The sequence below is a fragment of the Cnephaeus nilssonii genome (genome assembly GCF_951640355.1).
Source record: "Cnephaeus nilssonii genome assembly, chromosome: 1".
Taxonomy (NCBI): Eukaryota; Metazoa; Chordata; class Mammalia; order Chiroptera; family Vespertilionidae; genus Cnephaeus; species Cnephaeus nilssonii.
In genome coordinates, this window is record NC_137072.1 from 43,546,964 (window position 1) to 43,568,811 (window position 21,848).

At 42.6% G+C, this 21,848-nt stretch overlaps 1 protein-coding gene across 2 annotated transcripts; it reads left to right on the plus strand.

Annotated features, from left to right (window-relative positions):
• Positions 1–732: 732 nt before the first annotated feature.
• ETNPPL (ethanolamine-phosphate phospho-lyase) lies at positions 733–20,630 on the plus strand (the record flags this gene model as incomplete). 2 transcript variants are annotated; one of them, XM_079779296.1, is made up of 13 exons in its annotated part: positions 733–788; positions 3,262–3,380; positions 3,646–3,805; positions 8,064–8,138; positions 11,451–11,541; positions 12,400–12,516; positions 13,737–13,819; positions 14,944–15,169; positions 16,075–16,229; positions 16,862–16,951; positions 17,157–17,287; positions 19,289–19,359; positions 20,502–20,630. In XM_079779296.1, 13 exons carry the CDS (start codon positions 733–735, stop codon positions 20,628–20,630), a joined length of 1,503 nt encoding a protein of 500 aa, XP_079635422.1. The 2 variants fall into 2 exon arrangements, with proteins under 2 accessions (XP_079635422.1, XP_079635423.1); XM_079779297.1 differs by having other exon boundaries at positions 3,664–3,805.
• Positions 20,631–21,848: the final 1,218 nt, after the last annotated feature.

The following is a 21,848-nucleotide window of genomic DNA, read 5'->3' on the forward strand; positions in this document are numbered from 1 at the left end:
CTCTCAATGTGAGAATGGAGACAACTGTTCAGTCTTTATATCTCCAAAGAGTGCCTGTCTTTGAATATTTACAAGAAAATAATGAGAGCCTGGCCTAGTAGCTCAGTTGGTTAGAACGATCTCCTGGTAAGCCAAGGTCAAGGTTCGATCCCTGGTCAGGAACAACAAATCAATGTTTCTCTCCCTCTCCCCCACAAAAAAAAAAAAAAAAAAAAAAAAAAAAGGAAAGAAAAAAGAAAAGAAAAAGAAAGAGAAAATAATCACACACACACACACACACACACACACACACACACACACACACACGAAAGCAGGGAGGAGGGGAATGTACAGGCAGAGGAGGAAGAAAGGCGAAGGCAAGGTTAGAGAAATAAAAGGCGAGTCCGAAGAAGAAACAGGGATGGGGAGGGGAGGGGAGAACCAACAGGGCAGACACTGGAGCCAGTTGGACTGCGGGAGGAGATGGGTGGCGAATGAGTGGATAGTCCAGTGACTTGCCAAGCAGGCACCAGGCGGAGGGGGGTGGGGCTTGGGGAAGGGTAAATGCAGGGCAAGACTTAAAAGGAGATGACCCTAGCTAGTTATGCCACCACTGACCTCCGAAGCCCAGGGCAAGGGGACCCAAGGCGGGCGAACGGGAGGAAAGACCCGCCGGTGAGGCAGTCCGCTGACTTGCGAGGAGGCGCGCAGACAGGAGAGGGGACCCCTGGGAGCGCCTGGCCGCCCGCCACCATGTGCGAGCTGTACAGCAAGCAGGACACTCTGGCGCTGAGGAGGAAGCACATCGGGTAAGGGCTCCCCGGCCCCGAGGGACGGCGCCGAGAGGGGGAAATCAGGAGTGCTGGGGGCTGAGAGCGGAGCCTGGCAGGGAGCGGGAGAGCCGGGAGCGCGCCCCAAGCTCCGCTCCAGCGGCGGCTAGACCAGTGCGAGCCCGCCGCCCGCGCACCTGCGCGGGGCGCCCCCTCCTGCCCGGCGCCCCCGCCTCCCCGCGCAGCCCGGCCCTGCAGTCCCGGGACCGGGGCGTGGGGCGCGGGGCGCGGGCGGAGTTCCCCGGGAGGGGTGATGGCCCTCGAACACCATTCCAGGGACGGGCGCTGGGAGGAAGGAGCGCACCTCTCCGCCGCTCCCACCAACTCAACTCGAAAGGTTTCCAAAACTGTGAACTCAGAAATATTTATTTTGATGACGATTATGAAAACAAACTAACCCTGACATCTTGTTTAAAGTGAACTTTTTCTTATTGCACGCTCGGTTCAGAGGTAGGGGGTTAACCCAGCCAGGAGAAAACTTGGGAACTTACAGTTCAGTTTGAAGCTGCGGCGTTCTCCCAGAGTGCGCCTGCGCTGCCCGCGCTGCAAACCACTTGGGAAGGTACCGGCGAGCGTGGTCGGACCTGGGCTCTGATCCTAGAGGGTGTCCTGTTACCTGTGTGACCTCCGCCAAGTAATTTCCTCTTCTGTGCAGAGTAGGAATAACATCCTGCTGCACACGAGCGAGCAAATGATGTTAAATAAGTGTGACCTGTTTTTGTTGTTATGTTTGGTTTTGTGACTGTTTTTTAAGGTTCATGCCAAAACGAACGATGATTGCGGCTATTCGAAGCCCTAGATCCTGTAACTTCAAGGGTCTGCAGTAATTACGAGTCATTAGCAAGTGCTGCAGCGGGCTGGCTGGAGAGAGGCCTGGGGGGACCCAAGAAAGAAAAGAATCAGGGCCCCCATCTTCGGAGAAGTGCTAGGCAGTGTGCCATTCTGAGGCCCCTGATACCAACCCGGGAAGTTTCCGAATGATTTCGGAGGCCGGTTAGCCCCACTGTGCAATCAAAATAGATTCCTCCTTACCTGATCACCCCTTTCCCTTTTTCTAATCACCACTCCGCTCTGTTAGTGTTCAGTCCTATATAGTTAGGTTCCAATGAGGACCTAATGATTTCTGACATGAGCAGAACAAATTCTGTGAAAGAAGGAGTTTAGCCATGAACTGACTGGAGGATTTTCCCCGAAGTCTGAGGGGCAAGGTGGAAAACACATTATAACAGGGGAAGGTGAAGTCTGCCGTTTCCAGCTCTCATTCATAACCAAGGTTTTCTTTGGATTTTAACTCTTAGTATACACTAACAGCTGGGCATGAACCAATAAGAAATTCACATTACATATTAGTTTTACTTAGCTTAGGCAGTGTTAAAATTTCAGATGACCTATTGGCAATAATGAAAATACTTTCTAAAGAGATGCATATCAAGTTAATATATAGGTATTTAAATAGCCTGTAGACTACCTTTAATGTGTGTGTGGGGGGGGGGAGGGGGGAGCTTTGCATGCAAAATCACCAAAATAAAAATAATATATTTAGTTTGCATTTCTAAGTGTCCATAGAGCCAAGGTTAGAAACCTGGTCTTGTTGCTATGTTGCTAAAATTTATACTCCAGACATTCACAAATAACAAAAAAATGTTGATGACTTTTTTTATGCTTAAAAGAGTGGATTAAAGGGTTAGAATGATAATTGGATTTTATTATTTAAGAATGGAAAATCCATTGGGTACAGAACAAGCACTACTCAAAGTAATCTCCATAGTATTTAACACTAAGTTACTTGTATTTAGCCTTTAGCGCTATGTATTGTTCGTATAAATTAGGTTAGAAGGAGAGAGAGAGAAAGCAAGCAAGCACTAACTTGGGCTATGGCATAAGACAGTCCACGTACTTTCAAATTCTGATTTTCTCACTTACTAGCTGTGTAAACTTAATCAAATGTCTTCATTTTTCTGTGCCCCAGTTTCCTCACCTATAAAAAATGAGAACAATAATAACCCCTATTTCATACAATTGTTGGGATGGCTAAATGAGATAATATTTGTAATATCTGTCAGTTCCTGACTCATAATAAGCCTAAAAAAAAAAAAAGTTTGGTAGGTTTTGTTTGTTTTTTTTCCTGGTAGAACAAAAATTCCCAAAGGAAAATTAGTTATTGGATCATGTAACTAGAGCTATGGGAATTGATCTATGTGCCTTTAAACAGTATTGTCAACTCATGGCAAATTTAATATAGCAATAAGAAATGTGAGCAGTGTCACGAATGCGGGATTAAGATAAAAGGTTCCAGGCTGATATGAAATATTTTTTTTAAAAGTATGTCACCCAGGTTGTGTTTTCAGTTTCTCGATGTAATTGTAATTTTCCACTTATCATGACCTTCATTGAGAAGGAAAAACACTGAGCAGTCCTAGCAGACCAGAATGTTCCCTTTCATTATTTCTAGGCCCTCCTGCAAAATGTTCTTCGCTGCGGACCCCATCAAAATAGTGCGAGCCCAGCGGCAGTACATGTTTGACGAGAAAGGCGAACGGTACCTGGACTGCATCAACAACGTCGCCCATGGTAACTGTCCTGCCTTGCTGTGTCTGGAGGGTACCTTTAGGGAGTCAGGCAGACGTGGCACCATTAATATTTGCCCCAGGAATTCCAGAGGCTGCAGTTCCTTTGCTGACCGGGGCCAGTAGTCCCAGCAGAGAAGAGTTGCAGCAAAATGTGCAACAGAAAGGAGCTCAACTTTTGCTCTGTTTTCTTGCTTCAGAATCCCCCTCACTGGCCAGGCATTTAGTCTTGTAACTTATTTCTTTGGCTTTTGTCTCCTGAATTTCAGTGGGACACTGTCACCCAGAAGTGGTGAAAGCTGCCGTGAAGCAGATGGAACTGCTAAATACCAACTCTCGGTTCCTCCACGACAACCTTGTGGAGTACGCCAAGCGCCTTTGCGCGACTCTGCCGGAGAAGCTCTCCGTTTGCTATTTTACAAATTCAGGGTATGTCTCCAGGCTTCCCGCCCGTCCCATTCCCAGCAATCTCTTTTTGTTTCCTCTCTCGCACACACCTTTTCGTGGTGGAGCACCGATATTTCAAGGTTTGCTGACATTCTTGCCATTTACTAAGTGACCAGACACTGGGGGCCTGGCCAGTCTGGTTCCTGTGCTTTACCCCCCCAGCCTATGGCAGGTAGGACACCGGCAGCATGTTCCAAGGCTTTTGAGCACAGCCTATAACAGTGATGGCGAACCTATGACACGCGTGTCAGCACTGACACGCGTAGCCATTTCTGATGACACACAGCCGCTGAGGCAGCCGCATGCCGAGGATGAAACATTTGCTGCTCCTGAGGATGAAACATTTGCGAAATAATGTTTTTTCCTCAAAGTGACACACTACCCGAGTTATGCTCAGTTTTTTGGCGAAGTTTAACACACCAAGCTCAAAAGGTTGCCCATCACTGGCCTATAACAACAGTCTGATGATGAATGTGCCACTCAACTGTTTATTACCATGGTTTTCTTGGTGAGAGATGGGAAGGCATCCGTTTAAATATCCCAAAAGGGTTGATACTTGGGCCATCCATTGCAAAAAATATTCAAGTCTGGTGCTCATGTGAGAAAACCTAACTAGTCAAATGACACTCATCTCTTCCAGCAGTAGAGTAAGTAGCTAAAGAATCCAGGAGCTTAGTCCTTTCAAAGCATGAATGAGGAAATTTATCAAAGAAAGAACTCTACTGAACAAGCTATTACTTTTGTAAGATTTTTTTAAAATCCTCACCCGATGATATGTTTATTGATTTTGGAGAAAGAGGAAGGGAGAGAGAGGGAGAAAAAAAAAATCAATGTGAGAGAGAAACATCGATCGGTTGCTTTCCCTACACAACCCACCCAGGGGCCAAACCTACAACCTTTTCGGTGTACAGGTCTATGCTCCCACCAACTGAGCTACCTCGCCAGGGCTTTAGTAAGATTTGTGATTGGTTTGTTTTCTTAGGCAAATGAACATATTTCCACAAAGGAAAGGAAGAAAAAATTCAGGTGAATAGATACATTCCAACTTTCAAATTTTGTAAATTCAAATTATTACATATTATTCTGGAATATTGTGCAAACATTAAAAGTATGTTTTAAGCTAGCCAGTGTTGTTCAGTGGTTAGAGCATCAGCCCGCAGACTGAAGGGTCTTGGGTTAGATTTTGGTCAATGGCTTGTACCTGGGTTGCATGCTGGATCCCCAGTCAGGGCGAGTATGCAAGGCAACCAATTGATGTGTCTCTCTCACATCGATGTTTCTCTCTCTGTGTCTCTCCCCTCCCTTCCACTCTCTCTAAAAAAAATCAATTGGAAAAATATGTATTCTTGGGTGAGGATTAACACACACAAAAAAGTATGTTTTGAAATTATATGCCTAATGACATCTGAAAAGCTCATAATGCAATGTTATATTGGGAGGAAACCTGTATATTCAGCATAAACTTATATTTTTAAATGATTTGTATGTGTTAAAATTAGCTATTAGAAATTCTGTACATGTATCTTCTCAATGATATGTTTTAGTAGCAAATTTTAAACCAGAAGATCATTCTTTTTTCTTTGTAAAGAGATAAGATATTTTGCCCTGAGCGGTGTGTCTCAGTGAGTTGAGCATCATCCTGTGCCCCAAAAGGTTGCCAGTTCGATTCCTGGTCAGGGTGCATGCCCGGGTTTCAGGTTCAATCACCAGTTGGGTGCATGCAGGAGACAACCAATCGATGTTTCTCTATCACATCGATGTTCCTCTCTCTCTCTCTCTCTCTCTCTCTCTCTCTCTCTCTCTCTCTCTCTCTTTCTCTCTCTCTCTCCCTGTCTGTTCCTCTCTCTCTCTCTCTCTCAAATCAATAAAACATTTTTAAAAAACACTGGATAAAAAGGAATTAAGATAGGTTGTTTTAAAGCATTCTTGCTTTTAATAAACTAAATATCATAATTGATTTTTACTGCCAAAGAATCCTATACCGTCAGAGAGGGATTAGCCCCAGAGAACACTGTCCTCAAAGAAGGCTGTTCCCGCCCTAGCCAGTTTGGCTCAATGGATAGAGTGTTGGCTTGTGGACAAAAAGGTCCCAGGCTTGATTCCGGTCAAAGGCACATGGCTGGTTTGTGGGCTTGATCCCCAGTAGGGGGAGTGCAGGAGTCAGCCAATCAATGATTCTGTATCATCATTGATATGTCTATCTCTCTCTCTCCCTCTCCCTTCCTCTCTAAAATCAATAAAAATATATTTTTTTAAAAAAAGAAGAAGAAGAAGGCTGTCTCCAAAGACTGTAGGTGATGGAGCCTGGGAGAGTGTGCAGAATAATCTTGAAGTTAAACAGGCTTCAGTCTGAAACCTGACTCTACGTCTTATTAGCTGTGAGAACTCATTCTGGTCACTTATGCTCTCTGAGGCTGTTTCCTCATTTATAAAAAGGAGATGACAATACTAGCCTGTTAGAATAGTTATGAGAATAAATACAAGCAAAACACACACCATGATGTCTGGCATAGAAAGCATTGCACAATTGATTATATTCTTCCCCTGTGTCTGAGTAGTATAGTTAGACTCTCTGAACCACGTTGAAAAATTATGATCTTCATCTTGTAGATAAGAAATTAATTAAATAGTGGGCCAGTACAATAGACTTTAGTAGCCAAGTTAATGGGACCCTCCACACTCCCATTCCTCCCAGGGAGATCAGGCTTCTAAATGTCCTCAAAATTAATCACCTACTGATGTGGCTGAACTCCGCTAGTGTGTGAAATGGGCAGCATATCCCTCATTTGCACTGTTTCTTCTGTGTCTCATTCTTTATTGAAGACATCTGGGAACTTGTATTAGAAGGATGAGGTGATATTGTTGGATGGGCAAGATTAAAGGTGAAGGAGAGGAGTTCAACTTATTTCTTAATACATTTCTGAATACAATGTTCCCCACCAATTATTCGAGATTTCTCTTTTTGCGGTTTTAGTTACCCATGGCCAATCGTGGTCTGAAAATATGGGCCATTCTGAGTAGCATGATTAAATCTCGTGCCATCTGGCTCTGTCGTGCCTGGGACGTGAATCATTCCTTTTTCCAGTGTAACCACAGTGTACGCATCCCCCGCCCACTAGTCACTTAGTGCCCCCTCAGTGATCAGATTGACTGTCTGATCCCCTACGGCAGTGGTCGGCAAACCGCGGCTCGAGAGCCACATGCGGCTCTTTGGCCCCTTGAGTGTGGCTCGGCGTTAGAACCACTTCCTCAAAATAGACTCGCCCAGGCCGAAAACTAACTTCTGCGTATGGGCCACGAAGTTTCAATCGCACTGTATGTGCACGCCCACACGTGGTATTTTGTGGAAAAGCCACACTCAAGGGGCCAAAGAGCCGCATGTGGCTCACGAGCCACGGTTTGCCGACCACTGTCCTACGGTGTCACAGTGCTTGTGCTCAAGGGGCACTGATTTTACTGAATAATGGCCCCAAAGCACAAAGAGTGGTGCTGACAGTTTGGATATGCAAAGAGAAGCTGAAAAGTGCTTCCTTTGAGTTAAAAGGTGAGTTCCAGTAGAGAGAGAAAGATCACATTCACAGAACTTTCATTACAGTATATTGTTATAATTGTTCTATTTGATTATTAGTTACTAGAGACCCAGTGCACAATTTCAATCGCGCGAGGAGGCGCCCCACCTCCCGCCGTGCAAGGAGACACCCCGCGGGGGGCCAGGATCCATGCCTGACTAGCAGCGTCCCACGGCCCCCCTGCCTGTGTCTGCTCCGGGGACACCCAAGCCGCCATGCCAGCTCAGGCAGGCACCCCTGTCTCTGTCTCCGTCTCCACTCCGGGCCTCACCTGCGCACACAACCTCCTCCTGTCCGGTCGTGACCCATTATGGCATCCCAGCCTAATTTGCATATTACCTCTCTCTCTCTCTCTCTCTCTCTCTCTCTCTATATATATATATATATATATATATATATATATATATATATATATATATATGTTGTTGTTAATCTCTTACTGTGCCTAATTTATAAATTAAACTCTCATAGGCATGTGTGTATAGGAGGGAAATGGTATATATGGGATTTGGTACTATCCACAGTTTCATACATCTGCTGGGGGTCTTGGAACGCATGCCCCTCAGATAAGGAAAACTACTATAATTAGAATCTTACAACTTTTTAATTAAAATTTTGAAATATTTTAAAAAGAGTTTATATGACATTGTTCCTTCAATGTTGTCTTACAGATCTGAAGCCAATGACTTAGCCTTACGCCTGGCTCGGCAGTTCAGGGGCCACCAAGATGTGATCACTCTTGACCAGTAAGTCTTGGACGCAAGGTTTCTAAGCAAGAAGCTCCTTCAGAGACAAAATCGTATTGACCCTATCCATACTAATACCACGAACACATGTAGAGGAGGGTGGGTGTGTGGCACAGTGACTTTTACTTGTATTAGGGTATTAAGGCCAGTCCAGGGCTGCAGGAGACTTATTTCCTTCTAAGTACCTACAAACTGGAGGCTCTCCTGGGCGCTGTGCTTATGGTCTCATGGGCTTGCATGAATCTGGGCTTACTTTTCACACATTAACTATTTATTGGGCCACTTCGTGTATAAATCTTTTTCAAAATAAAAATACAATTAGTTTCTTCAAAGTCCAAGCATTCACTTCACTATTGTGATTATGCACTGTAATTAATTTAAAAGGTAATCATTTAGAGAAAATTTTAAAGAAAACAAGGAGCCAAGTAAAAGTTAGTTTATGACTATTGATGATCACTATTTAATTTTACCTCTCAAATGTACATTTATCACATTTTAAACAAGCAATCCAACAACTTCAATCTTTACTAAGGAGATTTTTTCTTTTCTTTTAAATTGTTTCCTACCTCTCCATCCCCCTCTTTGACACAGAGGGTTGAATTGCACATGCACCTTATTTCTTGCCTTCTGTAGGCTTCTCCCATTCTACCTGGTAGGTGTTGGTTGGTGTATTGGTTTTCTATTGTTGCTGGAACAGATTACCACTAACTTGGTGGCTTAAGTAACACAAATATATTCTCTTACAGTTCTGTATGACAGAAGTCCTCATGGTTCTCACAGGGCGAAAATCAAGGCATGAACAGGGCTGGATTCCTCTGCAGGCTTTAGGGGAGAGTCTGTTCCTTGCTTTGTGCAGCTTCTAGGGGCTGCCTGCATTCCTTGGCTCATGGTCCCTTCCTTCACCTTCAGAGCCAGCCTTTGCATTACAGCAGCCTCTGCTTGCATCCTCACATCACCTCCCATGTTTCTGATCACCATCCCCCTGGCTCCTTTCACTTACAAAGACTTGTGATTACATTGGACCCTCCAGGATTATCTCTCCCTCATGGTCCTTAATTCAACCACATCTGCAAAGTCCCCTTCGCCATGTAACGTATTCTTAGGTTCTGAGGTTTAGGGCATGGGCATCTTGGGGGCAGGGTGGCTACCACAGATGATTTTTTTGGTTCTATTTTATTCCCATTCTTCCCCACTTATAGACAACTATTCTAATACATCTAATGTATATCTTTTATTCTTGTAAAGTATATATTATTTTATGTGCATCTGTTTTAATTTTGCAAACATTGCTGTAATCTCTTTCTGTTTCTGACTTTTTTCCGTCAGCACTGTTTCAAGATTCCACGTTAATGGCTGTACATCTATTCTAATTCAGTGCTGTCCGATAGAAGTGTAATTTGAGCCACATAGGGAATTTATAATTTTCTATTAGCCACTATACCCGACATATCATTTCAACATGTAATCATTATGAAAGACATTGAGCATTCTCTCTCTCGCTCTCTCTTGGTATTGTCTTTAAAATCCAATGTGTGTTTTACACTTACAGCACATGCCAATTCAGACTAGAGCATTCCAAGTGCTCAATAGCTGCCTGTGTGTGTGGCTGTCATAGGGGACAGTGCAGCCAGAACTGTTGCATATCGTTCCCCCCCGAGATGGGCACTGTGAATGCCCTTTACCCCCAGCTACCACAAACAGTGCTGCAGTGGGCATCCTTGTACATGTGCCCTATGGACCTTTCCAAGAATTTCTTAGGAATAAATACGCAGAAACAGGATTGCTAGACCATAGGGGTACTATAAACATTGCTGATTTACTAAATACTGCTAGGTCCACCTCCAAAAATGGTTGCAACACTACACAGTGCATGAAATTTTCCATTTTTCCATATCTCCAACAAAACCTGTTCTGCTTTCTAATTTTTTTCTGATGTTTGCCCGTTTAATAGGTATGAAAAATGACTCCAATGTTGTTTTAATTTGCAATTTTGTAATTATGAGTTTGAGTGTCTCTTTATATACTTATGCATTGGTGAATTCTCTTCTGAAAATTACTGTTCGTATTCTTTGCCCATTTTTTTAAATTGGGATTCTACCCTTTTCTTGTTGGTATGCAGTTGCTTATATGTCTAGATCAGAGGATCTAAATCTTGACTGTGTTTTAAAATTACCTGGGGATTTTTTTTTAAATGTCAATGTCAGGCTCCATGCTGGACCAATGAAAGGGAATCTCTAGAGGCAGATTCTAGAAAACAGACTTGTTTTAAAATTCCCCAAGTGATCCTAATATATGGGCAGAATTAATTTTGGGAATTAATCTGAGACATTTCAGATGTGTTTTTTTTCCTATCTATCATATGTCTTTTAACTTTGTCATTGGAATTCTTCCACAGAAATCTTTAATTTTGATTAAAGAGATAAAATTTTCATCTTATGCTTTATGTTTTCTTTGTTTTATTAATATCTGTTTCTCAGCCCCCAGGTCACAAAGATAGTCTTTTTTGTTTTAATAATTACTCCTCATATTGAATCCCCCTGGAGTCCCAGTGTCACCATTTATGTGTGGATGTGTCTCCGAGGTCACCTTCTGTCCTAGTCGTCTCTCTGGTCTTTTTCCAAGGCCATACTAAATGCATTACTACAGCTCTGTAGCAGGGTTTAAACTATGGTGAAGAAAGTGCTCCCTCTTTGCTTTATCTATTCATGGGCCTCTTATAACTTCTTTTGCAGATCTCTCAATTACATCTCTGGGCAAGTAACAGAAAAGAGAATATCAGAGCCACCTGTATTTTAAGTGAAAGAAAGGAATTTCATAGCCACTTGATCACCTCTCAATCTTAGTTCTTTTGTTCCTTATCAACTTGTATTTGCCTGATAAATGCAACTGGACATCCTTTGGAAATCATCCCAAACAGAAACACAGCTCATTACATGATATAGATATTTTTAAAATTTACTGAAATGTAACTATCAAATACATGTAAGAAGTTGTTCATGAAGCTATAGAAAATAATATTTTTACATGTAGACTATCTAAGCTAACAGATATAATTTTAAACTATTAAGTTCTTTTCTGGCTAAAAAGAAATTTTTATGAGGATACATATTTGGCTTTCCTTGTATTTTATTACATGAATAAAAAGAACTGGACAAATTAAATGGCCAGTCTTGCCATGAAAAATTAGATCCCATACTGTTAAATCTGGCACCAATATTGAGATTCTCCCTGGATGAGATGTAATATTATTCTTCATATGCTAGATAAACAATCTTCTTTGAGCAATTTAGTTTACTGTTTTTTTCTTTTCAGTGCTTACCATGGTCACCTGACATCTTTAATTGAGATCAGTCCATATAAATTTAGAAAGGGCAAAGATGTCAAGAAAGAATTTGTGCATGTGGTAAGTATTTTAGAATCCAAGAATGAGAATATTAGTAACTGGACGAATGCATAGTGATAATACAGTCCAACCCTTTCATTGAAATGAAACCATGAGAAAGAAACTAAGATCTAGAGCAGTTAATGAGAGGATGTGGCTTAAACTTCATTGATGAGTACCACAATGGGCAAATTAGCATAGTGGTAGTGATAGTTGTTATTGACAGCTACCAGTTTATTTTTCTTGCCCCTTGGTCTTTAATTACTTTTTCTATCACTGATGTCACCTTGAAATTCAAAGTTCAATTAAGTGTGTATGACGGTCTTAAAATTAAATTGTTCTATGTTAAATTATTACCTAGATTTATTAAGTAAAATAAACCAATTAAATTGTTGAAACAGTAAATTTCATTTGGTTTAATTAAGGATCAGTAGACTTTCTCAAGAGAATCATCAATACCATTTTTCAAAATGTTAAGATCTGGAAGCAGTGCTAAGACATTCGAGTTTTTGGATGATTACAGTTTGCTATATAATTGGTAAATGTTAGTTTATTTTCTAACTAAAATAGTTAATAGAGTTTCCATTCATTGAAATTTTCCAATAATATAATCACACTGTTAATTTGACTTTTGTCCCTATGTGAGTAGGTATGCAGTCATGATTTATAGAACTCTAGGAGCTAATCCAAAGCTCCCATTCATAGTGAAAAGATTTCAGTACTCACCGAATTCAGAAATGTTGTGGGAAAAGAACCTACAGTCACTTAAATCCACATGGTCACCTTCCCAATATGCTTTTGTGGGGAAATGCCAAATTTTAAAAGCTCATTTTGTGCAAGAGGCAAATCATTAGAAACTCTATCATTTGATGTTTTCAGGCACCAATTCCAGATACTTACCGAGGAAAATATAGAGAAGACCATGCAGACCCAGCCAGTGCTTATGCAGATGAAGTGCAGAAAATCATTGAAGCAGCTCATAAGAATGGAAGGAAGGTGTGTATTTACAGCTTTGGAAACATTTTAACATCTTTTATAAAAATGAATTTAAGTCATTGTGATACACTGGAGAGATGGAAAAGAATTAGATCTCAATTCCCTTTCTGTTCTTCTCTGGTTACATATTTCAAAAAGTGCATTGTTATAGTCATGCCTCTCAAACTATTTTTATTTATCCTGGAAATGCAATCACTGTGCCTGTCCCAAAGCTGATGGCCTAGCTCTGACCTTCCTAGTGGGAGGCAGGCTGTGGTCCAAAGGGTCAGGGAAGAGAGGATGAAGGAAGGTGATAGGCCAGGGACAGATTTCCCCAGTGCAGAGCAGCAGGAGGGGCCAACACACGGTGACAGGAGGGAACAGGCAGAGCGTCCCTGGAGCATCAGGCCCAGTGCAGACTCCAGACCCACAAGGGAGCCTTGGTGCTTCCCTTGAACTGGTTCAACTTTCTTGAAGGCCGGGAGCTTGGGTAAGTCACGGCAGAAATAGTTTCTCCCGATCTGGGCCTGGGCTTCTAAGACAGAACCAGAATCCTTCTGAGTAGGAAACAGACTTTCTGTTTTCTGAGTCTTCACCCTACCTTGATTCTCTTGACTTCATATCTCAATAGTTCTATGCTTTCTCTTCTTCGCCCAGTGTTATCTATTCTTCTGCTCCTTTCTTAGCCTCTTAGAACACTTTCTCTGTAGTTCCTATTGCGAATTGCCTAAGTCTGTTGAGTTAAGCATGTTCAGGACAAGGACTAGAAATATAACACAGTAACTTGTGTGTGTGGCCTCAAGTCATCCTCCCATTTCATTAGTGCAAATTCCAGCCTCAGGCAGTCCCATTTCACCACCCTGAGGAATAGGCACCACAGTAATGTAGTTAGAACCTGGGTAATTTTTAAGAGATTCATATCAAGACTGAGCAAAACATCGGTCTAATTCCACTGATCCTAATAAAAACAGTGTTTAAATTAATTATTAAAAAATGGAAAGCTCCCTCTCCTCTGTTTCTCCTGGTAGTTTCATTGATACCCTAGGATTTCAAAAACAAAAGCTTCAGATCACTTGCTTTTTCATCATAGACATCTTTTCTTTTTAATTAAATGGCCTATTTGCCACTTGCCACAGATCCATTCCCAGGCATTTTTTAAAAACCTGCTCTATAAGAAGTCCTCTTTTTCAGGTGGCATGAGGGGGACCTAATGAACTTTGACCCCATCTTCTCTTTTGTAGATTGCTGCCTTTATTGCTGAATCCATGCAGAGTTGTGGCGGACAAGTAATCCCTCCAGCAGGCTACTTCCAGAAAGTGGCAGAGTATGTACTTGACACGGGCATTCTTGGTCACACTGAGGGCACCAGGACAATTCTATAGGGCCACATTGGTTGTTAAAATATTGAAGTACTTCCAAACCAGCTAGTCAATAGCCACTTCGGAGTGCCTGCCATCCCAGGACTCCGGGATTCCTTCAAACTCCCAAGATCCAGCAAATAAAAGAGTTTTACACGTGGTCCGGCAGGGGGCCTCCAGGACTCTGCCTCAGCCTCTTGCCTGACATTCTCTCTGATTGGCCAGTGCCTAAGCCTGAACAGTTAGCAAAAATTTGAAGATTAATCCTGCTAAACATGACTTCTTGTTCACTTCTTAATTTTCCCACTTAAAATGCTGCCGTAACCTAGCCCAGTGGTCGGCAAACCGTAGCTCGTGAGCCACATGCGGCTCTTTGGCCCCTTAAGTGTGGCTCTTCCACAAAATGCCACGTGCGGGTGCGCACATACAGTGCGATTGAAACTTCGCGGCCCATGCGCAGAAGTCGGTTTTCAGCCTGGGCGCGTCTATTTTGAAGAAGTGGTTCTAACGCGGAGCCACACTCAAGGGGCAAAGAGCTGCATGTGGCTCGTCAGCCGCAGTTTGCCGACCGCTGACCTAGCCAGTTTGGCTCAGTTGATAGACCGTCAGCCTGCGACCAAAGGGTCCCAGGTTGATTGCGGTCAAGGGCATGTACCTCCTCCCCCGCCCAGGCCCTGGTCGGGCGTATGCAGGAGGCAACCAATGGATGAGCTTCTCTCACATCGCTATTTCTCTGTCCTCCCCTCTCTCTCCCTCTCTCTCTAAAAAACAATGGGGAAATATTCTCGGATGAGGGTAAAAAGCAAGCAAACAAACAAACAAAAAACTGCCGTAGAGCTTACTTGAACACAAACCCAAATCTAAATAGAGAACAGATATAATCTGGCGATGATGTGGTTATATTTCAAAGTCAGTGACCACATAGGTGTCTTTGGGGGGTTCTGAGCACTGGAATATTTTTAACAACGATTCCAGGCTTCCGATTAGCAACATTTTTTTTTTTTTGAGTGCTCAATAATCTGCCTCTTTGTGGGTGGGGGCGGGGACTCGCGGCGACCTGAAGGCATTAGACTGTCCTTTTGCTTTTCAGATACGTACACGCAGCAGGGGGGGTGTTTATAGCTGACGAAGTCCAGGTGGGCTTTGGGCGAGCTGGGAAGCATTTCTGGAGTTTCCAGATGCATGGCGAAGCCTTTGTGCCAGACATCGTCACAATGGGGAAACCCATGGGCAACGGCCACCCCGTGGCCTGCGTGGTAACCACCCAAGAAATCGCGGAAGCCTTCAGCAGCTCTGGAATGGAGTATTTCAACACGGTATATCTTGGTCCCTGACTTTCATGCTGAGAGGTTAACATAATGCCTGTTCTTACACTTCTTGCCTATCTAGTGAAAAATAACGCTCAGTATTGCCCGCTAACCACCCCAGGACCCTCGCTAAACTTTGATCTCACCGGGTTTCATTCCATCTGACATAATGCTTGTATTTTTCCTACTGCATCTTCCCCCAAATGTTATTATTAGTTATTCCATTAATAGATGGCTGCCCTGCTAAACTCAAGAGGTTATGATATTTCACTAGCAGAGAATATTATTTCTTTGTTTTGTATCATATTTTAAGTTCCAAAACATCTCTGTTTAGGTGATTTAGTACTATAAATGTTGTATGGCTCTTGCAGGAGATACTAAATTTTTATTCGGGAAATCTTATTTCCTTGGTTTTACCCCCAAAAGTAATAAGCTTAAGCTTGGAAAAATTATGATAGTTTATACAGTATGGGTAATCGGATTTGGCATAGCTAAAGGTAAGATTCAAATCTCACGACATAAGTTATTTGGAGAAAATGTCATTGCTTAGCTGTTGTCACACAACTATTCAAGGGCAGAAATCCATATCCCCCTCACTGAACCACACTTTGAAATCCTTAATTCCCAACACATTGTCTATTTTTTTTGTTTGTTTGTTTGGGTGAATCAATACATTTCCTGATCGTCCTTATGCAGCATGGAAAATATAATTTGGAATGAATTTCCCTTTAATCCTGAATGAATAGAATCATGCTATGTTCTAAATTTATGAAATGAAATCACAAGAGAATTTTATTGAAATTATATCTTTACTTGCTTATGTATGAGACAAATTTCTCATAGATGAAGTAATACCACTAATTTAATTATTATGTTTTCTCATTTATCTTTTTTTTTTTTTTTTCTGAATGAAGTATGGAGGAAATCCAGTATCTTCTGCTGTTGCTTTGGCTGTCCTGGATGTAATTGAAAATGAAGACCTTCAAGGAAATGCCACAAGAGTAGGGAGTTATCTTACTGAGTTACTGAATAAACAGAAGGCTAAGCACACTTTGATAGGAGATGTCAGGTGTGTTTATCATGGTGCTGTTATGTACTTATCCATTTTTCCAAATGAAATAGCTTACTTTTATCTTATAAAATTTAAAATAAATTGCATAAAATTAAATCTAGAAAACCCTGAAAACATAAAACACAAAGCTTATTCTTAATCTAGAACCCAGATATCATCATTCCTGCTAATGTTTGGGTGTACTAGTATATCTTTTATATTTTAAAGATAAAGTTGGGGTAATTTCAGCACTGAAAAGATGAAAACAAGGAACTTACAGTAACGTTAAATGATCTATTCAAAACTATTTTAAATGATATCCGGGAAAACTTGGTATTTTGCATATATAGATATAAACATTTACCATCATGAATGTCCTGAGAAACTAAATGATCTGAAGAGGTTGTTTTTAAGCCTTTTACAAACAAGTGAGGGAGGGGTGGCATTGGATGACAAAAACTAACTTGTTTCAGAAACTAGAAGGAGGCGGGGGCCCTGGATTGGTGTCTTGGATTAGTCACCAATAATCAATTACAATGACCCTTAACGGGAGTCACAGTCGCCTGAAGCGTGGGGACCGTGTTGAGTTGTTGCGACAATGTAGGGTTTGGTAGAGGGTGTGCTGAGTTTTCTTTCTTCACCTCCCTCAGGGGTGTCGGCCTTTTCATCGGAATTGACTTAGTGAAGGACCATCAGAGAAGGACCCCCGCCACAGCCGAAGCACAGCACATTATCTACAAGTAAATGCACTCCCGCTGTTCGGGGTCTGGATTCTGGGATGCCCACCCTCCTGAAAGCTTCTTTTACTTCCTCCCACACCTCCAAATAAGGAAAGTTTAAGCCATACAGTTTATAAGTGTGGGCTTCTTGCGTGCAGAAGATTATTCTTAAAGAACCTTGCCCTCGTTTGTATGCACTCACACGTGTTTCCTGCACCCTGATTAGGATGAAAGAAAAGCGAGTGCTGCTCAGCGCCGATGGACCTCATAGAAATGTGCTTAAAATAAAGCCACCTATGTGCTTCACTGAAGAAGATGCCAAGTTTTTGGTGGACCAACTTGATGGGATTCTAACAGGTGTGTTCACAGATTTTTAAGATTCCTCCTTGCCCCCCACATGCCATGCTCTCCACCCCTAACCCCGTCCTGGTCATACATGACTGCATATTGTTTTTTTGTTTGTTTTTTGTTTTGTTTTTAAATATATTTTATTGATTTCTTACAGAGAGGAAGAGAGAGGGATAGAGAGTTAGAAACATCGATGAGAGAGAAACATCAATCAGCTGCCTCTGGCACACCCCCTACTGGGGATGTGCCCGCAACCAAGGTACATGCCCTTGACCGGAATCGAACCTGGGACCTTTCAGTCCGCAGGCCGACGCTCTATCCACTGAGCCAAACCGGTTTCGGCTGCATATTGTTATTCATGAAGGAAGTGGAAGCAGAAATGAATGTTAACTTAGTATTTATAGAACTAGGAAAAGATAAGCTGAAGAATAACTACATCATGGATTCTGAGTTAAATCAAAATTTTCTGTTTGCACTCACACAACTCCAAACCTAAGCTTTTACTGCAATAGTGCAGTTTAACTTTTATCATTTACTAGTGACCTGGTGCACAAAATTCATGCACATTAAAAGGGAATTAATTAGAGGAAATATTTTAATATTGCTATTTGCCCTTTCTCTATAATAGAAGTGTCAGAGATGAAAGAAAATTAGTAAAATGTATATGAAAATCTTCCTCCTGTCAGAGTCTGGGGCATACCATGGGAACCAGAGTCAAGTCCCCGCCCACCACATGTGCCTTGAAATTGTGAAAGACCCAGACCCAACTGTCCCCACCCCCATTGGGCTAGATCCAGACCTTGCTGGCCCCACCCCTGTCAAGTCCCGCTGGTGGGGGGTGCGGCCTCAGGTCTCCTGCCCAGCGCCGGGGTGGGGGGCACAGCCTGAGGTCCCCCGTCAAGCCCCGCCAAGCAGGGAGCACCGCCTCAGGTCCCCAAGCCTGGCACTGGGACACGTGCGCAGCCTGAGGTCCCTGCTGATTGCTCGTTAAGGCTCATTACAGGAACTCGGCCTCTGCTGTGGGTGCAGCCATTTTTGTTATGACATGATGGTCAATTTGCATATTCCCTCTTTATTAGATAGGATTTTCCTTTTTTTAAGAAAAAAATGCATGTCAACATTGTGCCATGCACTGCAAATGCTGCACTGTATAGTATCTCAACATTGTACTGTGAAAATATGAAAAACAGTATTAACACAAATTATAGACTACAGGTTAACAATTATTTGTTATATGCCGAACCATTTGATTTTGTGTATTTCACATATTGCAATATAAATTTTGAGGACTTTTGCTTGTCATTTATAATTATAGCCTATCATTGGAACTTATCTTTTGTTTACCTATGTTATAGAATTAGGTTAATTTACTTTTCTATCCTGAGCATAAATTGAGATTGGGAAGTAAGCCAGCAATCTAAAGCCATGTTGAAAAACATAAAGCACTGTCAAAAGTTAGCGTTTTTGTTGTTGCTTTAGTTGTAATTTTAAGATTCAACTTCTCTGCTCCCTTCTCAGTCTCTCAGGGGCAGGACAAGGCTGAGAAGCCAGGAGTCAATGTAGCATGCAACTTGCGGGTCAGCCCAAGTTCTTTGTAATAAGCCACTGCCTTTGGACCGAGAGTGCTGACACCGAAACCCGGCCAGCTTTCCCCACACCACTGCCTGCCCTCTGGTCCCGCGAAGGACCAGGCCATAGAAAGAGTAGAGGTTGGGGCAAGCCCATCACTGTCACTTAAAATTCATCTCGGAGCGTAAGCATGATCAACGATGAGCTGAAGCATTTCTTTTGAATAAAGTGACCGAGGCAGAGCTAACACCGGCTCAAGTGCCACTTGGAAATGATACTAATGAAACACCACAAGAAAAGCGTAAAAGCAGCCATTTGCATAGTGACACATTTTTTTTAGCACACTGACCTCTCTCTTCTTAAGAGCATTCCTATAGATACCGAAAGGGTTTTTTGGGGTTTTTATGTTCTGTCTCCTCCCTTGTGCCCTCCTTGATGTAGTTTTAGAAGAAGCCATTGGAGCCAACTCTGAGGGTGTGACGATCTCTGAGACTACCCCATGCAGAACAAAGGTAAGAATCGGCTACTTGGTTTTTAGGGGAAAGTGAAAAACTTTAGAAATTTATGAAAAAAGATTGCAATTTTTAAAAAAATTGTACAATGACCTTTAGAATAAAACCCGCCTTTGCTAGGGTGGGCTTATTACAGTTTTGAGTGCACGACTGAATTTCAAGTGTGTGTCAGGTCGCTTGAAAGGAATAAACCACAGAACCATTCCGCTAGGATCATTCCCATAACAACCACCAAAACCTCGCAGGTGCATAAAGAGGGCCTTCAAGATTTATAGAGATGATTACTCGTCTTAAACGCCTTCTTGTTTGCTCTGAGACTGCCTGACGCTGCCTCAGTTCCCCACACTCCTCTCTGTAAAACCAGAAGCATTCGCAGCGTGGCTCCAACATGCCAGAGTTTGGTCCGGAAGTGAACTAAAGTCGAAACTCCGAATGGCCTCCGGAGCCTGGGAACCGCCTGGCAGCCGGTGGCCTGGTTTCTGCACTGGAGGCACTTCCAGCAGCGGGCCTTTCCATCCCTCCCGAGCTGCCCGGGTGGGGGAAAGAGCTCCCCGGGCGGGTGGGAAACAGTAAGGCCAAACACTTGAGAGGCTTTGTTGCATAATTTGTTTATGGCTTTGACGAAGAAAGGAACAGTCAGTGCCTTGAGCCCGCCTGCACATCCAGTGGGCAGCAAAGTCCTTTTCCTCAGGGAAAAGCATGAGGCCGTTTGAATGAGAGCAAATGATTTGCTAATAAGATCTGCTTCTGCCTCCCGGCACAGCACAAACCAACTCTAGAAATCAATGATTACCGGGGGTTCGAGAGTAGCTAATCTGGCTAGGACAGAAGCGCGGGTATAAGTGCTGAGCAAGCACTGAAAAGGAGCTTCCAGAAGGCGTTCACCATGGGAAATCCTACTTTGGAGTTAGCAAAGTTAACACACATTTCTGAAATGTGGGCTTGGAATCCAGATTTTGTGTTGACATCCCATTTCAAATGTCTATGGGAGATACGTACCCGAGGTAGGGAGGAACAACACGTGTTGTGCTATGTGTTACGTTGTGTTCTGTGTGTTGTGTTTGTCTGCCAGCCTGAGGGTCAGCCTTTGGGAGGCCGGGCTGGTTAGAGGGGGAGTGCCACTTTGCACACCTGTCTTGCAGAAGCCCAAGGAAGCACACTTGGAATTGCTCAGTGAAGGGGCTCCGGACCAGAAAGAAAACCCCAGCCAGAAGAGAAATGGATTGTGCGCAGATAAGCATTCACTGCTCAGCAAGAGGCTCAAGACATGAAAGATTCGTGTTTCAAAGAAGATAAATGTCCTGAGTTACAGAGAAGGAATGAAAGTGTCTTCTTAACAGCGCTCTGTACTCTCTAAAGGTAGCATTTGCATTCCACATAGATTGGTCAATAAAAAAGGTCAATGAGTAGAAAGAATAAACCAAGTCATGATCAAACCATGTCAAGATTATTAGTTCAGCCTCTAGCCTGTTAATTCCTTACTTGAACCTCCTGAATATACTTAATTTATTCCGCTAAATTAAATGTTTAAGTTGAATATTATGTTGGCAGTTTTACTTCTGATGTTTGAAATGAGAGAGAAAAGTACAATAGGTTCCTTAACTTTGGAGACTTCATGCCTTAAAATATGAAATCTATAATGATTCCTTTGGTATATATTTATGGACTATAATAAAATAAAAGATGATGTAAACCAAACATTTTTTACTAGCAAAGTGTTTATTCTTCTTTTGCAAAGAATATTAAGAGTTGGGGTGGTAAAATTAAAGTCATTTGGGGGGAAAAATTACAATACAGCAAATGTTAAAAAGTGAATGAATAATCCAGACCTCCGGCGGGGAACCAGGACTCAGTTAATCATGCTCCTGAGCACGTGGGGTCAGGGAGCAAGGAGCACAGCAGAAACAGTCTCAAGAGGCACTGGGACCGCAGCAGGAGCCAAAGCCCTGTGCACAGTCAGGAGACTGTCTATCCCGGTTGCGTCACCTTGGCAAGTGCCTTACCTGGCAGGTAAGAAATTAACTTTGAACCAAACATCCTTTGCTCACTATCAAGTTTCTCTCTCTCTCTCTCTCTCTCTCTCTCTCTCTCTCTCTCTCACACACACACACACACACACACACACACACACACACACACACACACTTCTAACCAGACACGAGAAAACCTGGAGCCTCAAGAGACTCTAGTACATGCTGGTACCGTGAGACATTCAATGTACTGACCTGGGAGAAATTTGAATTTTAGTATAGACTTCCCATTGTCTCGCTATTGCCTTCCTAATAGTTATTAAACTTTCTTTTCTTTGTTGCATAAAAAGGAGGTAATAAGTTTGTTATGGCAATTTTATGAAAACTGAGAGGGATGTTGGGAGGGAAATTAATTCTAAAATGCTTCCTTTCTGAGTTTATTATAAATAAAAATGTTACAAAAATGCTATAAGGCCCTAACCGGTTTGGCTCAGTGGATAGAGCATCGTTGGCCTGCAG